Raw genomic sequence first — 18,629 nt, 5'->3', positions numbered from 1 at the left:
ATATAGCCATAAAAAGGGAGAGCTGCAATACATACAATTAAAATCTGATTTGTACAAACCCTATAACACATGTGCAATCCAGACATCCACCTACATCAGGCTGTGTTTTTAAATGGAGGGACCGTGCTTCAGGCTCAGCATCCCAATGACCTCCTTCTTCTATCTCCTCAAGCCAGGAGACGTCGGGAAGGCTGGCCTGCACACTGCCAGTGTCCATGAAAACACCAAAGTCGTCTTTTCATGAGCACCGCTAAGTTATATAATTATCAGTTGGTGGGAGAGGCTAGGGGCAGTAAGTGCCGGCTTGCAGGAGGCAGGGCTATACCTTGAAGCCCCTGTTCAGTAGCCCCCATCGAAAAGCAGCAAACAAACAACATTTCTAGTGTTTGACATTATGTTTGATTGTTGGGAAAATTATTTTAAATTAAACATGTTTTCAGTCAAACCTGGACTGGTGTGAGCCATTTGCAACTGAGCCGAAACACTGGAGCAGAGGCTGATGGGTAATGTGCTGGGAGTTCAAAGGTCAGTACAACTGGAGGCAAAAAGCAAACTTCAAAGTCGCCCGTAAGAGGATTTTTAGCATCATTTCCTGTGGGAAGAAAAGTTTGGAAAATGAAGTATTGTTTTTCGGCTCCAGAGTAACATTGATTACTTGTTACTAAAAATATTATTGTGCCACAATATATCATTAATAACTAGACAATACTAGTCAATATAATATTTAAGTACAGCAAACATTGAAGATGTTTCCAAATTTCTAATCAAGCATTTCCAATGTGTATCACCATACTATAGTGACAGGGCTGGCATGGGCAGGGTGGGCAGCTGGTAGTCTCATTAGATTCGGTGCTATAGATAATAGGATGTGGGCGCCTATAGATAATTACACCAATTATTTCGAAAATAATCTTATTTCTAATGGTACTCCAAGGGTTATTAGAAAGAACCATCTGCCTCCCTAGGTTATCTTGCAAGAGCAACAAGACATAATAAATTGTGAACCCAAGCACACGAAAAAATACAAATGGTAGTTTCAGTAGTTATTCGAACATAACACACAATAAATCAATCTGTTTTCCTCTTTTTCTTGTTTCCTTTACTAGGTCTTCATGTTTTCAGTAAGTAAATAGATCCCAAGCCAACACGTGTTTCGTCGCCTCAGTATGCTTGTACATTATTATTATTATTATTATTAAGGAAATTTCTAAAGCGCCTGGTTACGCGCACCGGCGTGTCCCCGCGCTATGGTGAGAGACAATGAGGAGGCCTAAGCTAGAATCAGCTACACAAGTATTGAGCGGAACAGGTGGGTGTTGAGAGCTCTTCGGAACTTAACCTCTGAAGGTTCCAGACGCAGCTCCAACGGGAGCATGTTCCAACTCTTGGCAGCATGGTGCCTGAAAGACCTACCCCCCATGCACGCTTTTATTAATTTTGGGGATAGCTACCAGGCCACTACCAGTGGATCTGAGCGTCCGCTTAGGTCTGTAAGGTGTGATAAGGCTCAGTAAGGGACTGGGCGCCTTTCCCCCAATGATGCGATGACACGTGCATAACGCCTTAAAGGCGATCCTTTCCCTAACTGGGAGCCAGTGAAGAGCCTCCAAGGCAGCTTTAGAGGCTGTTCTTCTAGGGAGCCTCAACACCAGTCGGGCTGTGGTGTTCTGTAGCACCTGAAGGCGTTTCAGACTTCCGACCGTGGCCCCCAGATAGAGGAGGTTGGCGTAATCTAGTTGCGAGGTTACAAGGGCGTGCACCAGCGTCTGCCTAGCACCAACGGGGAGCAGGTCCAAGATATTCCACAGGCCCTTAAGGATGCCAAAACACACTCCAACCACACGACCAATCTGGGGAGTGAATGACAGGTCAGAGTCAAACATCACCCCGAGGTTTTTGGCCTGCTGACACGGCACAGGAGTGGTGCCTAGGCATGCTGGCCACCATGCCGAGGACCACACAGTCGGGCCACCCCCCACCACGAGCACCTCAGTTTTGGCACCATTCAGCTTCAGGCAGTTGTTAGACATCCAGGAGGCAAGCTCCTGAATGCAGGCACTGAAGCTAGATGCTGCAACATCGGGCGGAGGTGACAGTGAGATGACCAGCTGTGTGTCATCGGCGTATGACACAATTTGCATGCCGTGGCTTTCAATAATATTTGCTACAGGGGACACATACAGATTAAACAGGGTTGGGCTCAGGGCAGAGCCCTGAGGCACCCCTTGGTCCAGATTGATCATACGAGAGTAATATTGCCCCTGTCTAACCTGAAAGCCCCTGTTGGACAGAAAGGATTGAATCCACTTCAGCGCTGCCCCTGTAACTCCGCCCTTGTTCAGATACTGTAGCAAGGTGAAATGTGCTACAGTGTCGAACGCAGTGCTCAGGTCGAGTAGGATGAGGGCCATCGTCTGCCCCTCATCTACCCCTTGCCTGACCGTCTCCGTGGCCATAAGCAGCGCTGACTCAGTGGAGCGGCGTGAGCGAAAGCCAAACTGAGTTGGATGGAGCAGACTGGCCTCCTCCACATAAGCCATCAGTTGAAGATTGGCCACCTTCTCCGCCACTTTGGCCAGGTAGGGTAAGAGTGAAATAGGGCGGAGATTGTCCAACCTTTCCCAACTTAGATTTGGCTTTTTTTGGAGCGGAAGTACCACTGCTTGCTTCCATCTTTCAGGTACAGTATGAGTCCTGAACGATAGATCCAAAACTTTCCTAATGTAGGGCTCCAGGATCTCGATACTCCCCGCTAGCAGCTTCGGCGAAGCCGGGTCGTGAGGGGATCCTGTCTTGATGGAGCAGCATATCTGCTGCAGACCATCTGGGGGTGGAGTGACAAAGTTCTCCAACCTATTTTCACCCACAGCATCCTGTTCAGTCTCTCTGAAATCTGATCCCCTTCTGTCTCATCCCGAAAAAGCAGAGTATATGGCAGCCACTTTTTCTGAGAAGAAAGCTGCAATACGGTTACATGATTCTTCTGAGACACTAGCCGGGTCAACAGATGATCCACAGAGAGAAATTTCTTTGTAAATCTTGAATAGCTCCTTCATGGAGTTTTCAGCTTCCCCTATTCTGCCTGCAAAATAAGTAGCCTTGGAGCGCCTAATTAAGCTATGATAAGCTCTTCGTTTAGCTCTATACTACTGTTTAGCCTGATCAAGAAAGGCCACCCTCCACTTCCTTTCAAGTTGTTTACATTCCGCCTTAGCTTGGCGGAGCTCATCGCTAAACCAGGGGGCGGATTTCTGGGCTCTACTACATGGATTTTTTAGACACAGAGGAGCTATATCGTCCAAGGCATCATTAATGCGACCTTCCAGTCTTTCGGATGCGGAATCAGCATCCTGACCTCCCAGTCTACCACCCTTAACCAGGGCAGTATCAAACTTGGCTTTAGTAAAAGCCGCCCATTTACGAGTTGGGTATTTCGGATTGGCCCGCTCTTGGGTGTTCCCTGCCGGGACACTTATAACAAAAGGCACTAGAAAGTGATCGGACCAGGGAATTGGTATAGGGGTATTTACTTCGATGTCATCCCAATTAGCAAAAATGGGGTCCAATAGGTGGCCCTTTTGATGGGTTGGGGCCTGAGACCTTAGGTGGAGTTGGAGCGAATGTAATTCCTGGCAGAAGTCAGTAGCTCCCTTATCCAGTGAATCATCCAAATTAATGTTAAGGTCGCCCAATAGCAAAAACGTATCCCTACGCAGGGCCGCTTCCGTCATGCCTTCCATCAAGCTGGTAGTAAAACAGTGAAGGGGCCCGGAGAGCGATAGACCAGGAATCCCTTCACCGTATTACCTGCATTCACCTTTATGGAAAAGGCTCCTGTCTCACTGTCAACAGTAGTGAGCGGTTCCAGTTGACAGCATAGCGGTAACTTAGATATTATCGCTATTCCACCACCTCTGCACGAGGCTCTATCCAACCTCACCATGGTATATCCTCCCGGGAGGGAAGCAACTACATCTGGCTCTGAGTTGGAATCTAGCCACGTTTCGGTGAGGAATAGGAGATCTAATTTCATATCAGCGAGCAGATCATATATATCCAACTTATGCTTATGCATGGATCTGGCATTCAATAACCCGCATATGAGCCTAATATCCTCAACCTTCTGTGTATCTCTAATGCGCCAATTATACTGGCACTCTTTGCAGCTGCTATCCTCTTCAGCCTTCAAACTATGAAGGCAGGCCTTAGCGATGTTGGGACAAAGGGCACGGAGTTGATGCGCACTCCACATGCGACTTGTTCACGGCTGAACAGATCCACTCTATTAAATTCTTAAGTGCAGCGATAATTCCAAGCCACACTACTCCTGTGGCGTAAGGGGAAATACTATTAAGAACAGCTCGCCTTGTTCCTGCCAAAACAATCCTATTCGGTTCGGCAGCAATCTAAGTCTCCCGTTCTGTGTTTTTCAGATGAGAGCCGCCGATACGCCACCTCTCCTCCTTACGCCGGACTCCAAATGCAGCTGCCTAGGGCCTCCCACTCAGCCTTCCAGCATGGGGCCCACACAATTGTAACACACCACAGGTCCTCATGTATCCCTGCTGATCCAATTGAAAGAAAGGTGTCTTTTTGCTATAGGGCTCATGGGAGTGGGGCACCCTCCCTGAACCTGTCAGGGATGGTATGGGTAAGCCTAGGGGAGGGGGACACTTCCTCTTGCGACGAGTTGCTACCCATTCAGTGACACTGCGGGATGCCCATTGTCAGCTCTTTAGCGTCCACCCAGTTTTAACTCTCACCCCCAAGCAATTCTCACACTTTCAGCCCGATAGGAGCTGTAAAAGACGTGCTTGTAGGTGGCTGAGAGGATAAGCTGCGACCCAGGAGGAGTCTGCACAAAGCGGCGTCCGGAGACCCAATGGTGTCACTTTGAAAATTGGAGGTGCCGCGCACATTCCCCTTTACCCCCGGGGCGCCAAAAATCCTAGAACCGGCCCTGCATAGTGAACATCTTCACAACTCCAATGTAGTGTTACCTCACACAAAATCAGAAACATACTCAAATGGCTAGGCTGATAAACATGAAGATGAACAGTAAGAATACCCAGAGACTCTGCCAAGTATGCGATGTACAGCATGAATTCATGCAGACAAATATAGTGGAAAGCCAACACAACATTTAGTTGTGTAATATGAAATGGGGACAAAGAGTACTTGGACCATGGCAACACATGAAAGTAAGATTTCGCACTGTTTTATGTTTCAAAAATATGCAAAAAAATACATTTCCTCCAGTTTACCTATGTGAAATAGGAGTCCTAGATTGAGTTGAATGCAGATTCATTCATCTTTTTCAATTATTTTAGTAGCTAACATAAAGCACAATCTAATTGCTTAGGGCATGATTACGAGTTCAGAGGTCCATGGGACCGCCAAACCCGTGGTGGAGATGCGGTGCCAGTCCCCAGGGACCACCACACCAGTGGTCCGACCCCTGTATTACAACTATGGCGGTCGGACCTCCATGGAACCGCCGCCCCCTTGGTCCTGCTCATATCGTTCATTCTCTCAACGCGGATCAATTCGGTGTAGCAGTAGCAAATAGTTTAGAAGTTTTAGCTAATGTTGATTGACCTTCTGATGCCCTCCCAGCACCTTCCCCCACTGACATAACTGAAGGTAAAAGTGTTTTGGCGAAGTGCTACAGTCCACAGAATATGTGTTCAAAAGGTTCTTCCCCTTCGCAGGGAGAATCTCCGATTGATAATTCGGGGAGGAATGATGTACCGTCGAAGGGTCTTTGCTCAGAGCCTGTATATTTTTTTTGCCCACTCTCTTTTCTGAGCCGGACTGTAGTGCCCAGGGTCTTGTTCTCGGCCCCAGGAATGTACGCAGGACGCCAGCTTATGTTACAGGTTCCTTTATTACATCATCATGTATCTTGTACAGCTCTGCATATCTGCGACCTCTTGCCCAGAGGTCTTGGCCCAGTCTGCCCCCTTGTTCCCTCCACTGACCGGATGTGGTGTCCGGTGTCCCCTGTCCCCAACCCCGAGTCCGTAGGGTCCTAGTGCCATCTCCTGGGCACTACATCTCCTCCTTTGTTGTGAACAACAAACGATAGAGAAAAAGAGGGAGAGAGAGAGAGAGAGAGAGAGAGAGTGTTGGTTCCCCTCTCCCACATGTCTGTTCCTGCGCCTTGACCTCTTCACATCTCTTCGATCAGTCTCTTTGTCTTTTTGCACTCCTGTCTCGGTCGCTGGTCTCCGATGTCGGTTGGCTGTTCCGCCGGTGGTGTGGCATCTGTCAGCTCTTTCTTTGTCCTGTCTTCTTCTTTTGTTTTTAGCTCTTTGAAATGGGAGCTGTTTCTTGTGATGTGATGCTGACCTGCTGACGCTGTGATCATCGGTCTGTTTACTTTGGTCACTGTCAGAGGATCTTTTGAGAAAGCGCTGTCTGACTTTCTCGCCTGCCGCTGCTTCACGAGCACTGTGTCCCTTTCTTCTAGCTTGCCACTGGTTGCGTGTCTTCTTTGGTCAGCGTACTTCTTCATTTTTGCTTTCTGTTTTTTGTCTCTTGTGGCAATGTCCTTGTGTTCCTCCTTCTCCCCTTCTTTGACTTGTGGCAGTCTTGTTCAGCTCACTCACCCTAGCACCAACTCAGCTGGACACCTTCCTGTGGAGCTGTGTGGGGTGTTCCGCTAGTCCCTTAGCACTTGGCAGAGGGCCTGTCTGATTGATATCTGGGTCAATCTTGCCCTTTGTACCGCCTTCTTGATGGTACCCATGAACCGCTCTGCCATCCCATTTGCTTGCGGCCAAAACGGTGTTATCCGTCTGTGATGTATTCCCAGGTACGCCATGAATCTCTTGAATTTCTCTCCTGAGAATGGTGGGCCATTGTCTGTTTTAAGAGTTCGAGGGGAGCTCCAAGCTGCAAAGACGTCATCTAGCACTGGCAGTGTCGCATTTGCCGATGTCGATGATACAGGCCTCACTATGGGGAACCTCGAGTATTCGTCGATGATGACCAGCAGATAGCTTCCTGTTTCTAGTGGCCCGTAGAAGTATGCCGCCAGCTCCGTCCACACCGCCTCTGGTAATGGGGACATTTGTAGTGGTTCTGGTTTTGGTGATGGCCCTGTTATCTGGCATATGTGGCAGCTGGTCACTATTTCCTCCACGATACTGTCTAGCCCGGGGAACCACACCTTTTCCCACAGCATTTTTTTTGTGGCCACCATTCCCCGGTGTGATTCGTGCGCCAGTTCCACTGTTCTCCGTTTCAGTGTTCGGGGCATTACTATTCGAGTGCCTCTCATTATTATTCCGCTTTCGCACTCTGATAGTTCTTCGTTGATTCTTTTGAATGCCAGCACCTCTTCTTTGTCTACTCCTCTTGCTACGCTGGTGTTGCCATTTACGTGTCTCCACCTCTGCATTTTGTTGATCTTCATGGTCTCTTGCATGGTGCTGTCTCGTCTCGTTTCATGTTCTAGTTCTTCTAGTGTAATTGTTTCAGGCGTGCTTAACTTCAGTGCGAAGTTTAGATACTCTTCTGCCATTGTTGTTGGTTGATTTTGAGTTTTGAGGCAGGGGATGTCGTGACACGTAGTCTGCTGGGTTTTGCTCCTTTCCTGGCTTGTGAATTATCTTGACATTGTAATCCATGAGCCTGATCCCCCATCTTTCTATTCTTAGCGGTATTTTTGCGTTTGGATTGCCGTATATCGTGATCAACGCCTGGTGGTCCGTGATGATTGTGAACGGTTTTCCATATACGAACATGTGGTAATGTTCACAGGCCCATATTACTGCCAAGCTCTCCTTCTCTGGTTGAGAGTATCCCTTCTCGACGTCAGACAGGCTTTTGCTTCCATACGCTACTATGTGCCTTGGGGAGTCTTTCCCCGGCTGATGCTGTACCAATATTACTCCCAGTCCTAACGGACTTGCGTCCACCGTTAGTTCTGTGCACAGTTTTGGATTGAAGTAGGCCAAATGGTCTACCGCAGTCACTGCTTTTCTTATTTCCTCAAATCCTTTGTCGCACTCGTTGGTCCACATGAATGTCTGTCCCTGTTTTGTTAACTCTCTTAGAGGCGCGCTCACCGTAGCAAAGTCTTTGATGTATCGCGCGCGGACATTGCTGGTCTTAAGGATAAGATAATAAATCAAGCCTGGCTTGGATTAATTGCTATAAGATGGCATTACAGGAAATCTGGGCTTCTACTCCTATTTCGTGCACTGGTTTTGCCTGGTATTCTTGTCCTGTAACACCTTCTGTTCGGTGCACAGCTAAGGGCGGTCTCTCTATTTGGGTCCATTTAAATCTTATTGTAGAGGTTTTGGTCGTAGACACTTGGAGTCCTGTCTTTCAAGCGGTGCACATTAAAGTTATTTTTTATTTCTAATTGGATAACATTTTATAATAATAACTTTACAAATACTGTACTCACTTATTTTACAAACTTGTTTTCAGTTTTAAGCCTTTTAAAGCCAATTGGGGTGGGGATTTGTTCTCAACCGAATTTCCTACTCTGTGGGGATTTTAACGCTAAACTAGCAGCTAATCATGAGGAGCAAGAGATTGTTGACCAAATTGTTTATTATGGCCTGCCTGACTTTAGAGGGAAGGAGTTAGGCTCTTACCTTGCTGCATTTGATCTCGTTGATATAGTTTGTATGTTTAAAAGTGATGGACCGTCTCTGGCCTCTCTCAGAGGGTGGGGACAAGCTTCAGTTATTGATGATATATTTGCAACTATGTCTTTTTCATCGTGGTTCTCACAGGGCTACATTAAAGAGACAGAGTAGGGGGGTCATAATGCACTAACCGTTGTAGGGCATTTCCCGGCGCTCAAAGGTAAAACCCCAGCTGCCTTTATAGCGATCAGCCAGCATTCTAATGATGGCCTCAGACTCGTTTGGTTATTTAACGAACCCACAACCACTCTTGGTTTGCTTCTAGGGAATCATCAGATGACATTTTGCTGCCTGGCAGAAGAGAGTGGTGATGTTCTTTTAGCCCATTATGAACATCTATGTTCAAATATTAGGAAGCATTTACTGAAGCCAAGCTGGCATGTTCAAGGGTTTGACAAGCATTGCTCTGCGGCTAAAGGTTGAGAAAGGCGACATCTACTGCCCCAAAAGATCTTCCAGAGATATGGGCAGCTAAGAAGCACTATAAAAGTGTATTGAACCATCAGAAGGAGGTCTTGTGGGGAGAACGTGGAGGGGACAACGTGGTGGCTGCTAGCTGAGCTGCTGCTTGCGCCCAGAGCACCCGCGCCCCATTCTGTGATGTTTTTGTGTCTCTAAAGAGACCCATCTTACCTTCCTGAAGTCCGCCTGATTGCAGTGACAGGCTTGCCCCCTCCTCCGGAGGCTAGGTTGCTTTACTGGGGATGTGCGTTGGAGCTACGACGGCTGTGGATTCTCTCCGTCCGACTCAATGGTAGGAGGCCGCCCTGGAGCTCAGAGCAGCAGCTTGCGGACTCCACCTGGTCAGTAGCGGCAGTGTCAGCACCTGTCGACCCCTCGGCGCTCCAGAGAGGGATGCTCTCGACGAGGAGATTCAGGAGGAGCTGGTTCTCACCAGCATCGTAGCTTTGGCGCCATCTGCGCGGTTTCAGCAGCAGAAGCAGGTACAGGGGGCCCAGGAGGTGCGGGCTAGCCCATTACTCCAGGTGATACCTATTATGGCTCCTATTGCTAAGGGAATTAAAAAGGGCAACAAGCATGGGGGGCTGACCCTGGGGCCAACTAAACCAAAATCGGGGGGGGAGGGGGAATACCAAACAGTCCCTCGAGGAGACTGGCAGGGGGAGCAGTGGCAAGAGTCAGTGAATCGGGGGTCCCCTCAGCGTTGATACGGTTACCAGCAGCTCTGCTTTTCAGTGGTATGAGTTCAAAGGCGGGGGCATTAAGGCAGGAAGGGCCAAAAGTAATTCCCTTGACTATAAGTTAGGATCACCCCTTCATTGAGGTCATACTTCAAAGTACTACTGGCTGTACTGGACGTTGTGAAGCAGGGAGAGTCCCTCAGAAGGGGGTCAGCAGGGCAACTGGCTTTAAAACCAGCCCCGGATTGTATGGAGGCCGCTGGAGGCTCCCTGCCTCCGGCCTCAACTCCAACTTTCCTTAGCGAGAGTTGTATAATGGGGGCTCTAGATAAACCGGAAAACTGCGATGGGCAGATGGCCTTGGCACCTCAAGGGGGCCCTAAAGGGCCAGAAGCTGTGTACGACGGTGGGGTAGATAAAGGCTCCAAGGATTATGAAGCAAGGGGGCCCTCAGAGGCTTCTTTGGAGGTTCTTTTCTCCACGCTATTGGAGGACTTCAAAAAGGGGTTCCCTGTATCTGCAGCCAATCAGGGAGAGATTAGGAACTACTTTGAGTCGTTGGAGAGAAAGGTGGATCTCCTAAATACAAGAACCGAGACTTTGGAGACTTCGATCGGAGGGTTAAAAGATCATCTTGGGGCTAAAAGCTGATATCCAGACCCTCAAGAGGGAGGAGGTGGTCCTTCGTGATAGGTTAAAGATGTTGGAGAACAACTCTCGAAGGGGCAAACTGCGTATTCTGAATGGCCCGGAGGGTAGTGAAGGGGCTGACCTCAAGTCTTACATGGACGCACTGCTGAAGGAATCTTTGCAGTTTGAAGAATCAGAAGAGGTTCTGAGTAGCGACGTCCAGAGAATCAATAGGGACTAAAACCTAGGAAAATCCTCATGAACTTTCATTCATACTCCCTAAAGTAGAGGATACTCAATATGACCTTAAAGGCAAAATCATTAAAGGTTAGGGACTTCTCTTTTAAAATTCGCTCTGACCTCGCCAGAGTTACCCTCAATAAACAATGGGAATTGGGCAGGAAGCTGGATGACTTTAAAAAAATTGGTGCTGTGCTCAGCTTAAATTTCCAGCAACTCTGAATACTATGCACAAGAACAAAATGCATAATGTTACATCAGTGCAGTAGGCGGACGAGCTGCTCGACGCCATGGGGAAAGAGGATCCTTAACGGGTGAACCCATACCCAGGGGTCTGGCACCGACTTGGATTATGCACTTATGTCTGCTCAGGACAGTCCACCTTAGTGGATCTGTCAATTCTCCCCCCTCTCTCTGCTCAGATATGATATGACATGATTGAGATAACTATATAGTCACTTATTTATGGGTTTCTTTTTCTTAGTCTGGCTCAAACTTCTTTTCTCTTTCTTTAATTTACACACAAAGGGACGGAGTGGGTTGGTCCGGGAGGCGCATCTGGACTACATCTGTCCAGGTAAATGGGGTGTTCTCCTGGGATGGGATGGTTGGGAAGGGGGGGTTCGGGGTGGGTAGCACAGGGGCATAAAACAAAAACATTCCTCATTCACTTTAGTGTCCATTCTATCGGCCGCGGCTAGGTCACGATTGGTCTGGTGCTGGTTCCTTCTGTGTTTTAACCGTGTCTTGATCCTGGGCTTAAACCCACATGAAAATAATTCAGTTTCTGTCCTGGAATGTTAATGGCTTGAGCATGAAGTCCAGAAGGGCAAATCTTTTGCAATACCAAAAAGACTCTCCTGCACAGGTCATCATCCTCCAGGAAACTCATCTCCCCAAGGAAGAGGTCACCGAGATACTCAAAAATAAAAAATGGGTGGACTTTTTCATCTGTTCAAATCAAACTGCCAATATAATGGGCGTCGCTATACTGTTTAAAAAACAAGCTAATGCCTGTGTCTTAGATTTTCTGGCTGATCCATGTGGTAGGTGGGTAATTCTGAAGGTGATCATCACTGGCTTTCTGCTCACCTTGGTCAGCTATTACGGCCCAAACCAAAATGATCCTTCCTCTCTTAAAACTATTTTTTTGCATCTCCTAGACTACCCAGACCCAGTTATTATGGCTGGGGACTTCAATATTGTCCTGAATACTAAACTGGACAAGTCGGCAAGTAGCAGAGCTAGGGTTCTTTCTAGGTCCCGGATGTACCTGCAGTCTATGATGGCTGAACCAGCCTCTGAGATATCTGGAGAGAAAGATCAGGCCATCAGTTAGGAGTCTCATACTGCAATGGTAAATATGGCCATAAGTCGAGAATTGACTATATTCTGGTCGGCCAATGTCTGAGTGGCCAGGTCAAGGACATTGGATACCTGACTCCTCATCTGTCTGATCTTTCAGGGATATCGATGGACTTGGACCTGGTGCAGGATAAGTATCCCAGAGTAGGGACTTTCGTTTGAACTTTACTTTTTGAGCCGGATGAGATGGAATGGAATGGAATTAGTTTTTATAGAGCGCGATAGCTACCCTGAGGCGTCCTAGCGCTGTGGACTGAACGTGTGTGATTGAGGGTCGTGAGCGGACTTATTTGCTGAATAGTAGGGTTTTTAACTTTCTACTTTTTACTGATCTACTTATCCCATAAGACTGAATGGTTTCTGAAGGTCAATCTAGGCTCGGCCACGACTGCCTTGGTTTGGGACTCCTTAAATGTTTTTCTAAGGGGCCTCATCACGAGTAGGGTGAGTTAGGAGTAGACAATACAGAGGGGAGGTGGCCCTTAAGAAGGCGGATATGAAGGCAGTAGAGTTGGACCTTAATTATGGGGTCAGTTCGAAGGGGCAGCAAGATAATCGAGCCAAACTTAGTAAGTTAAGGGAGCAGTTGGACACCATTCTCCAAACTAGGGTCATGAGTAGATGGAAGGCAAGCAAGCTTGCCCATTTCGAGTACGGGTATGGGGCAGGTAAGCTTTTGGCATGGAAGGCTAAGTAAGACAGGCTGCGTAACCTGATTAAACAAATTGATGGCGCTGATGGGGTAACTGGTCTGTCCCGGGATGAAGAGATAGGAGGTGCTTTTTTTAAAATTCTTCCAGGATTTGTACCAAGAAGACTGCGTTGTGGATAAGATGGAGGCTATGGAGTGGTTGGGTGGGACCACGCTCACCCCCTGAGCTCTATGCAGCAGAAAGATCTAGAGCAGGATATCTTGCAGGAAGAGGTGAAAAAGGCTATTCTTGCCTACAAAAGAGGGGAAACCGGGGCCCGATGGGCTGCCAATAGATCTCTATAGATCTCTTAGCGAGGCGATAGTTTAATGAGATCTTATCTGATGCCTTTACGCTTCCAGGTTCTTGGGGTGAAGTCCAAATCATCCTGATTTGTAAGAAGTCAGCGAGTTGTGGGTCTTATAGGCTCATTTCGCTGTTGAACGCAGATTATAAAATCTTTGCAGGAATCCTGGCGGCCAGGCTGGGCGCTGTTGCTGGCGACATGCTTCATTCTGATCAGAAGGGGTTTGTTAAAGGCAGGAACTTATCCGACCTCACCTATGATTTCATAGGTGCAATAGATAACGCCTCCACTCATTCACTTCCTCTCGCTGCCATGACACTCAATGCCACTAAGGCTATCGACAGGGTCAATTGGGCTTACCTGTCGGCAGTCATGGAGAAATGTAATTTGGGTAGGAAGTTCTGTTGAACTATCCAGTTGATCTATCAAGATCTGTCAGCCAGACTTCTGGTTAATGGCATTCTGACCAGACCTTTTAAGATCACCAGGGGGACTAGGCAGGGCTGCTCTCTTTCTCCTCTTCTCTTTGACCTGTACATCAAGCCTTTTGCTCAGCGGCTGAGAGAGGAGCCAAGTATTTTGCCATTTCAGCATGGGGCTTGGGAGAGGAAGGTGGCCCTGTATGCAGATGATATTTTGATTCTCTCTGCGGACCTTACTACGACCTTCCCTGCTGTGCACACAACTTCTGGCAGGTATTTGGTTATGAGGTCAATGCCAAAAAAACTGAGGTTATGACCTGGAATCTCGTGGGGTGCCAGCATCAGATCAAGCGTAGTATGCGGTATCTGGGGGTCAGAATAGTTCAGGACATTGCCAAGATTGCAGGGGTTAATCTAGGGAGTGCCAGAAACTGATGAAATCCTGGGCCCATCTCCCTTCAACCATTCTTGGGAGGATAAATTTGGTTAATTTGGTGGTTCTCCCCAAGAAAACCTTCCTTTTCAATTCTATCCCCCTGGATTTGACAAACGGCTATTTACAAGCTCCAGTAGGCCATCAATTCTTTTTTTCTGGGCATATAGGTCCACTAGAATCGCCTGGAAGAAGCAGAGACGTAAAAGGGAGAAGAGTGTACTTGCCTTACTGGACTTGCAATATTATGCATGGCTTTCCAGCTGTCTCATTCCAGGATGCCGTTAACAACTACAGCGAGCACAGGGTTGGGGACCATGTTCTCTGCAATGCTAAAGGGTCCTGGCCTATCAGAGGAGGGTTTTCTGTTTAAATTTGGAGAACTGAAATTCTTCAAAAAGGTCAAGCTTAAAGTTTTCCAGGCAATGGCTCGAACGTGGGCCAGTCTTAAGCGCCTTATCGGTCTTAATTACTTCTCTAGTTTGGCCCCTCTCTGGACTCTCCAGGCACACCAGAGTGCTTGAAGGTGGCCTTACAGCACTTAGAGCTGCTCGTCTGAAGGTGTGGGGGTACTTGGCTCACGAGGGCATGCTTATTTCATTGGTATCACTTTATGAAAGGGTTGAAGTGGGTCTTTCTAGGTTTAAATACATTCAGCTGGAGAGCTGGGCCCAAACCCTGAAAACCCCCATAGGTAGAGGCAACATCTTGGAACATCAGTTAGTAGCAGGACTGGCTGGGAGGAAGGAGGTTTCCTTCTGGTACTGGACCATGGAGGAGGCCGTTGATGGAGAATTTAAATTGGCTGAAGAATTGTGGGGGGATCCCTTACCAAATGAACAGTGGGAATCTTTGTGGCAGACTTCGTTTAAGACCTTGTTTGTCATTGCAAAAACTAGCCTGGCTTAAGAGGAACCACCTGTTCACTGTACATAGGGCCTACTTATCTCCATTGAGGCTGACTAAAATGTCTAGGGAGCCTCCAATCAGCTGTAGAAAATGCAGTTTGGTGAGTGCCTCAGATGTACATATGTTTACGGACTGCCCGGATATAGCAGATTTTTGGAAAGGTGTAGGAAATTCTGTGGCATATATTTTAGGCTTCCCAATACAAATACATTTGGCCTTGATCATTTTTGGTTTATTTAATAAAATTACAGGTTCTGCCAGATCCTTCCTATGTTATGCTAAACTGTTAGCTAGGAGGCAATATGTAAAAGATGGGTAGATCCCACACCCCCCTTGCATTGCGACTGGTTGGCCTCATTGTTTGATACATCCAAGATGGATTTGTCTAGAACTCTAGGCAGGAAAAAGACAGCATTCTGGGAATTTTTGCTAAAGTGGTCAGTGGCTTAGTCGGGTGTGACTGTTAGGCGTTCCCTTATCTTAATTTAATCTTATTTCATTTAACCAAGGATTTAATCAATAATTGAATCACCTCTAAAATAATTTGTGGGACCTATGATTATGCTTCCTTTGTGCTCTTCTGACTACGTTGGACATTTCCAGTTCCTCCGATAGGCCAACGATAATAGTCGCCAGGTTCACCTGGGCCGATTGAAAGAGTGACCCCTCCCCCCTTTATTCAGAGGTGAGTGACATACGAGCCTCTCATGGTACCTGTAGGCAGGGCGCTTCCTTGGGCCCCAAATCAACAGCCAACGTCTCTTCCAACATCGGGCTCTGGTACGGATGGCTCGTATGTTTCCCACGACTTTTTCTCTTCTAAATTACTTTAACCTGCTGTAAAAAAACGAGTATGCTCCATTCTAAGACACCCAAGCCAAAAACGTGGCACCATACGAAACAGTTCCATTCTTTCAAAAAGGAACAGAGTGCCTACTGAGTCCTAAACAATATAGGAAAAATATTGAGAATTCTTAAAAAATATAAGGACACTTTAAGATACCTGCTATTACTGACTATAATACGAGTGTAACCAATGTTATATATTATGTTACAAACCATTATGGAAAAGAATGATTAACAACAGAATGCCAAACCTTTGCAAAATGATGATCCATCTGAAACATTTGCTTACATTGACATATCTATTAATGCCTGACATGAGCCCTTCTATATATATTCAGTAATATCTTGAAATTGCTTTATAAATTCGTTACAAATATGGCTATTATGAAATCTTGATGTTTGGAAATGTAAAAAATGCTCTTTTCTTCAGAACATTGTACTGAAAAAATTGCATTTTTCTTTACAGATTGAAATTTTTAAGGAATTTGCCTTTGAATATATCAATCATGGGCTGTCTTCGTTCAATTTTGCACCAATAAAATTTGTATACTCTTTCTAAACCTTGGACCGACCTCATTTGTTGAATGAAAATTTGAATCAACGATTACAGGATTTAACCTTAAAAATAGCACGCACAAAAACCTGGAAAACATACTCTACCTTTTAAAAAACGGATGGCTCGTATGTTCAGTGGGGTCTGAGGCGAACGAGAACAAAAACATTTTCTTTAAAAGGAGGTCTTGTATAAAAGGGATTGCACACTTTTAGAATCCGCAGTTTCAAGGAACAGCAGCAAAATGTTTTGGGTTATGGTGACCAGCATCAGGCAATGAGATGCTCGGGTAAATCCCTTTTTGTCTTGCAGTGTTTCTGGTTACAAATGAGTTAAGCATTTTAGCATCATATTTTATATCACAGAAGATAAGAGCTTGGGGAATCAATCTCCTTTGGGATGAATTGAGCAACTTCCCCCTCCCTTTTTTGTTAGTTTACAGGAAGTGACAAAAGCTTTAAGGCAAAGTCTCTGTGGCAAAGCCCAACAGCCGGATCGGGTATCCATGGACCGTATTAAATGTAACATTGATCTAAGGGGGCTAATGATCACCAATGTTTTACTAACTCCTAGTGTAGTAAGATCCAGTGCTCTTTGGTGGTTTCCATTATAGTGTCTATTTTTTTTAAAAGGGATCGGAGATCACCCAAATGTGATCCCTCAATCACTCTTTTAGGTAGCACTGTTAAGGGTGATTTTCAATCGTTTGAGAAGCTGGGCAAATCAAAATAACGCTCTGTGTTGCCACCAATATGGTTTCTGTTTGGGACTGGGTATGGTGGAACGGTGCCTGAATGTCCACCCGATTGTGGGCAACTGTGCCATTGCTACGCATTGCCCACTGTACTTCGCCTTTATGGACCTATCCACAGCTTTTGATTGTGTCAACAGAACCAGGTTATGACTGATGCTGTTAAACTTTGGTTTAAGCTCGCATTGGTGAACTTTCTGTTTACTCTGCATGAGAACTTAACACCCAAAGAGATATGGTTCTGCAGCTGAAATGTCAGATACCTTCCCCTTTACCAGAGGGGTGCGTCAAGGATGCATTTTGGCTTTTTTGTGTTTATTCGTTATATAAACAATTTGAGTGCACATCTGGCCAACGTAACTACTGATGTTCCGAGAATAGCGAATCTGTTTGTTCCTGCGTTACTCTACACATGATGCAGTTCTCTTGGCCCAGACCGCAAGAGCTTTGCGCTTTCCGGTGGAGTCATTTCTGTCTTTTATGAGTAGGCTTGATTTAATCACTTGTTATGAGAAGTCCCATATTATGGCGTGTGGTCCAGGTAAGAAAGGGGTCCCCTCTTTACAAATTAGTAGTCAATTCGTGAATAGTCTGAGCAGTTTTTGTTACCTTTGAGTCATTTTTGATTTGTCAGGTTCCTAGCAGCGGAAAGTCTCCCATGCGTGTCTGAAACTGAGCAAGTCGGCCAATGCTCTTTTTTAATCTCACTCAGGCTATAGGTAAGGGCACACTCTCACCGAACCTAAAAATATATAACGTGCAGTGTGTTCCTGCGGCTTTGTATGGGCAGGGTCCGGGGTTATCACAATCTTTCTCCCCTACAGTTAGAAGAAAATTGAATTTGCAGGCGACTTCTTCATCTCCCTCCTACAAGCTCCTACTTTATTATCCATTCAGACCTAAGCTTACAATTTATTTCAGACAAAATTAAGCGGCTCCACATTTACTTTGGGTTAATGTTTGAACTAATGTTGGGACACCCTAAATAGGGATGTCATTCTAGATTGTCTCACATTAGACAGAGGCCTTTCTATATCTTGGTTAAGATATGTCCTCTTGTGAACTAGGTTTGCCTGACAAGTCTTACACACCCGAAACTACTTAAGTCTGATAAAATTATGGTTAAGTCTAGATTAAAAAAATTCTGTCTAATAGATTGTGTTGTCTAGCAGACCTACTGACCTCCTGCCACGAACCTTGGGGCATTGGAAAGACCAGGGCTCTCACCTGCCTTGCTGACGCTTCCCCCCGCCGCCAGCTCCGTAGGACACCGGGAGCGGCCGCCGAGAGGGGGAGGCTTTGAACCACAAGCCCCAGCAGCACTCGAGAAGGTCACGCCCACAAACGCGCCTGGAGGCGCTTTAAATCTGCGTGCTGCCTTCGGTCGAGTGGGTTGTCTAGCAGACCTACTGACCTCCTGCCACGAACCTTGGGGCATTGGAAAGACCGGGGCTCTCACCTGCCTCGCTGACGCTTCCCCCCGCCGCCAGCTCCGTAGGACACCGGGAGCGGCCGCCGAGAGGGGGAGGCTTTGAACCACAAGCCCCAGCAGCACTCGAGAAGGTCACGCCCACAAACGCGCCCGGAGGCGCTTTAAATCTGCGTGCTGCCTTCGGTCGAGTGGGTTGTCTAGCAGACCTACTGACCTCCTGCCATGAACCTTGGGGCAT

General features: G+C 46.8%; 1 protein-coding gene across 4 annotated transcripts in view; it reads right to left on the bottom strand.

Moving 5' to 3' along the window:
- LOC147703098 (E3 ubiquitin-protein ligase RNF14-like) overlaps nt 1–18,629 on the bottom strand; it is a 133,720-nt gene that overhangs the window by 72,513 nt on the left and 42,578 nt on the right. For all 4 annotated transcript variants that reach the window (XM_086928876.1, XM_086928879.1, XM_086928877.1 and 1 more), the window contains exon 3: nt 447–592. In XM_086928876.1, coding sequence (XP_086785002.1) covers nt 447–592 — 146 coding nt within the window. The remainder of the gene's footprint in view (nt 1–446; nt 593–18,629) is intronic.

This window comes from Lissotriton vulgaris, chromosome 7 (genome assembly GCF_964263255.1).
Source record: "Lissotriton vulgaris chromosome 7, aLisVul1.2, whole genome shotgun sequence".
Classification (NCBI taxonomy): Eukaryota; Metazoa; Chordata; class Amphibia; order Caudata; family Salamandridae; genus Lissotriton; species Lissotriton vulgaris.
Note: the sequence above shows the minus strand (reverse complement) of the source record. Positions and strands in the feature narration are given on the sequence as shown.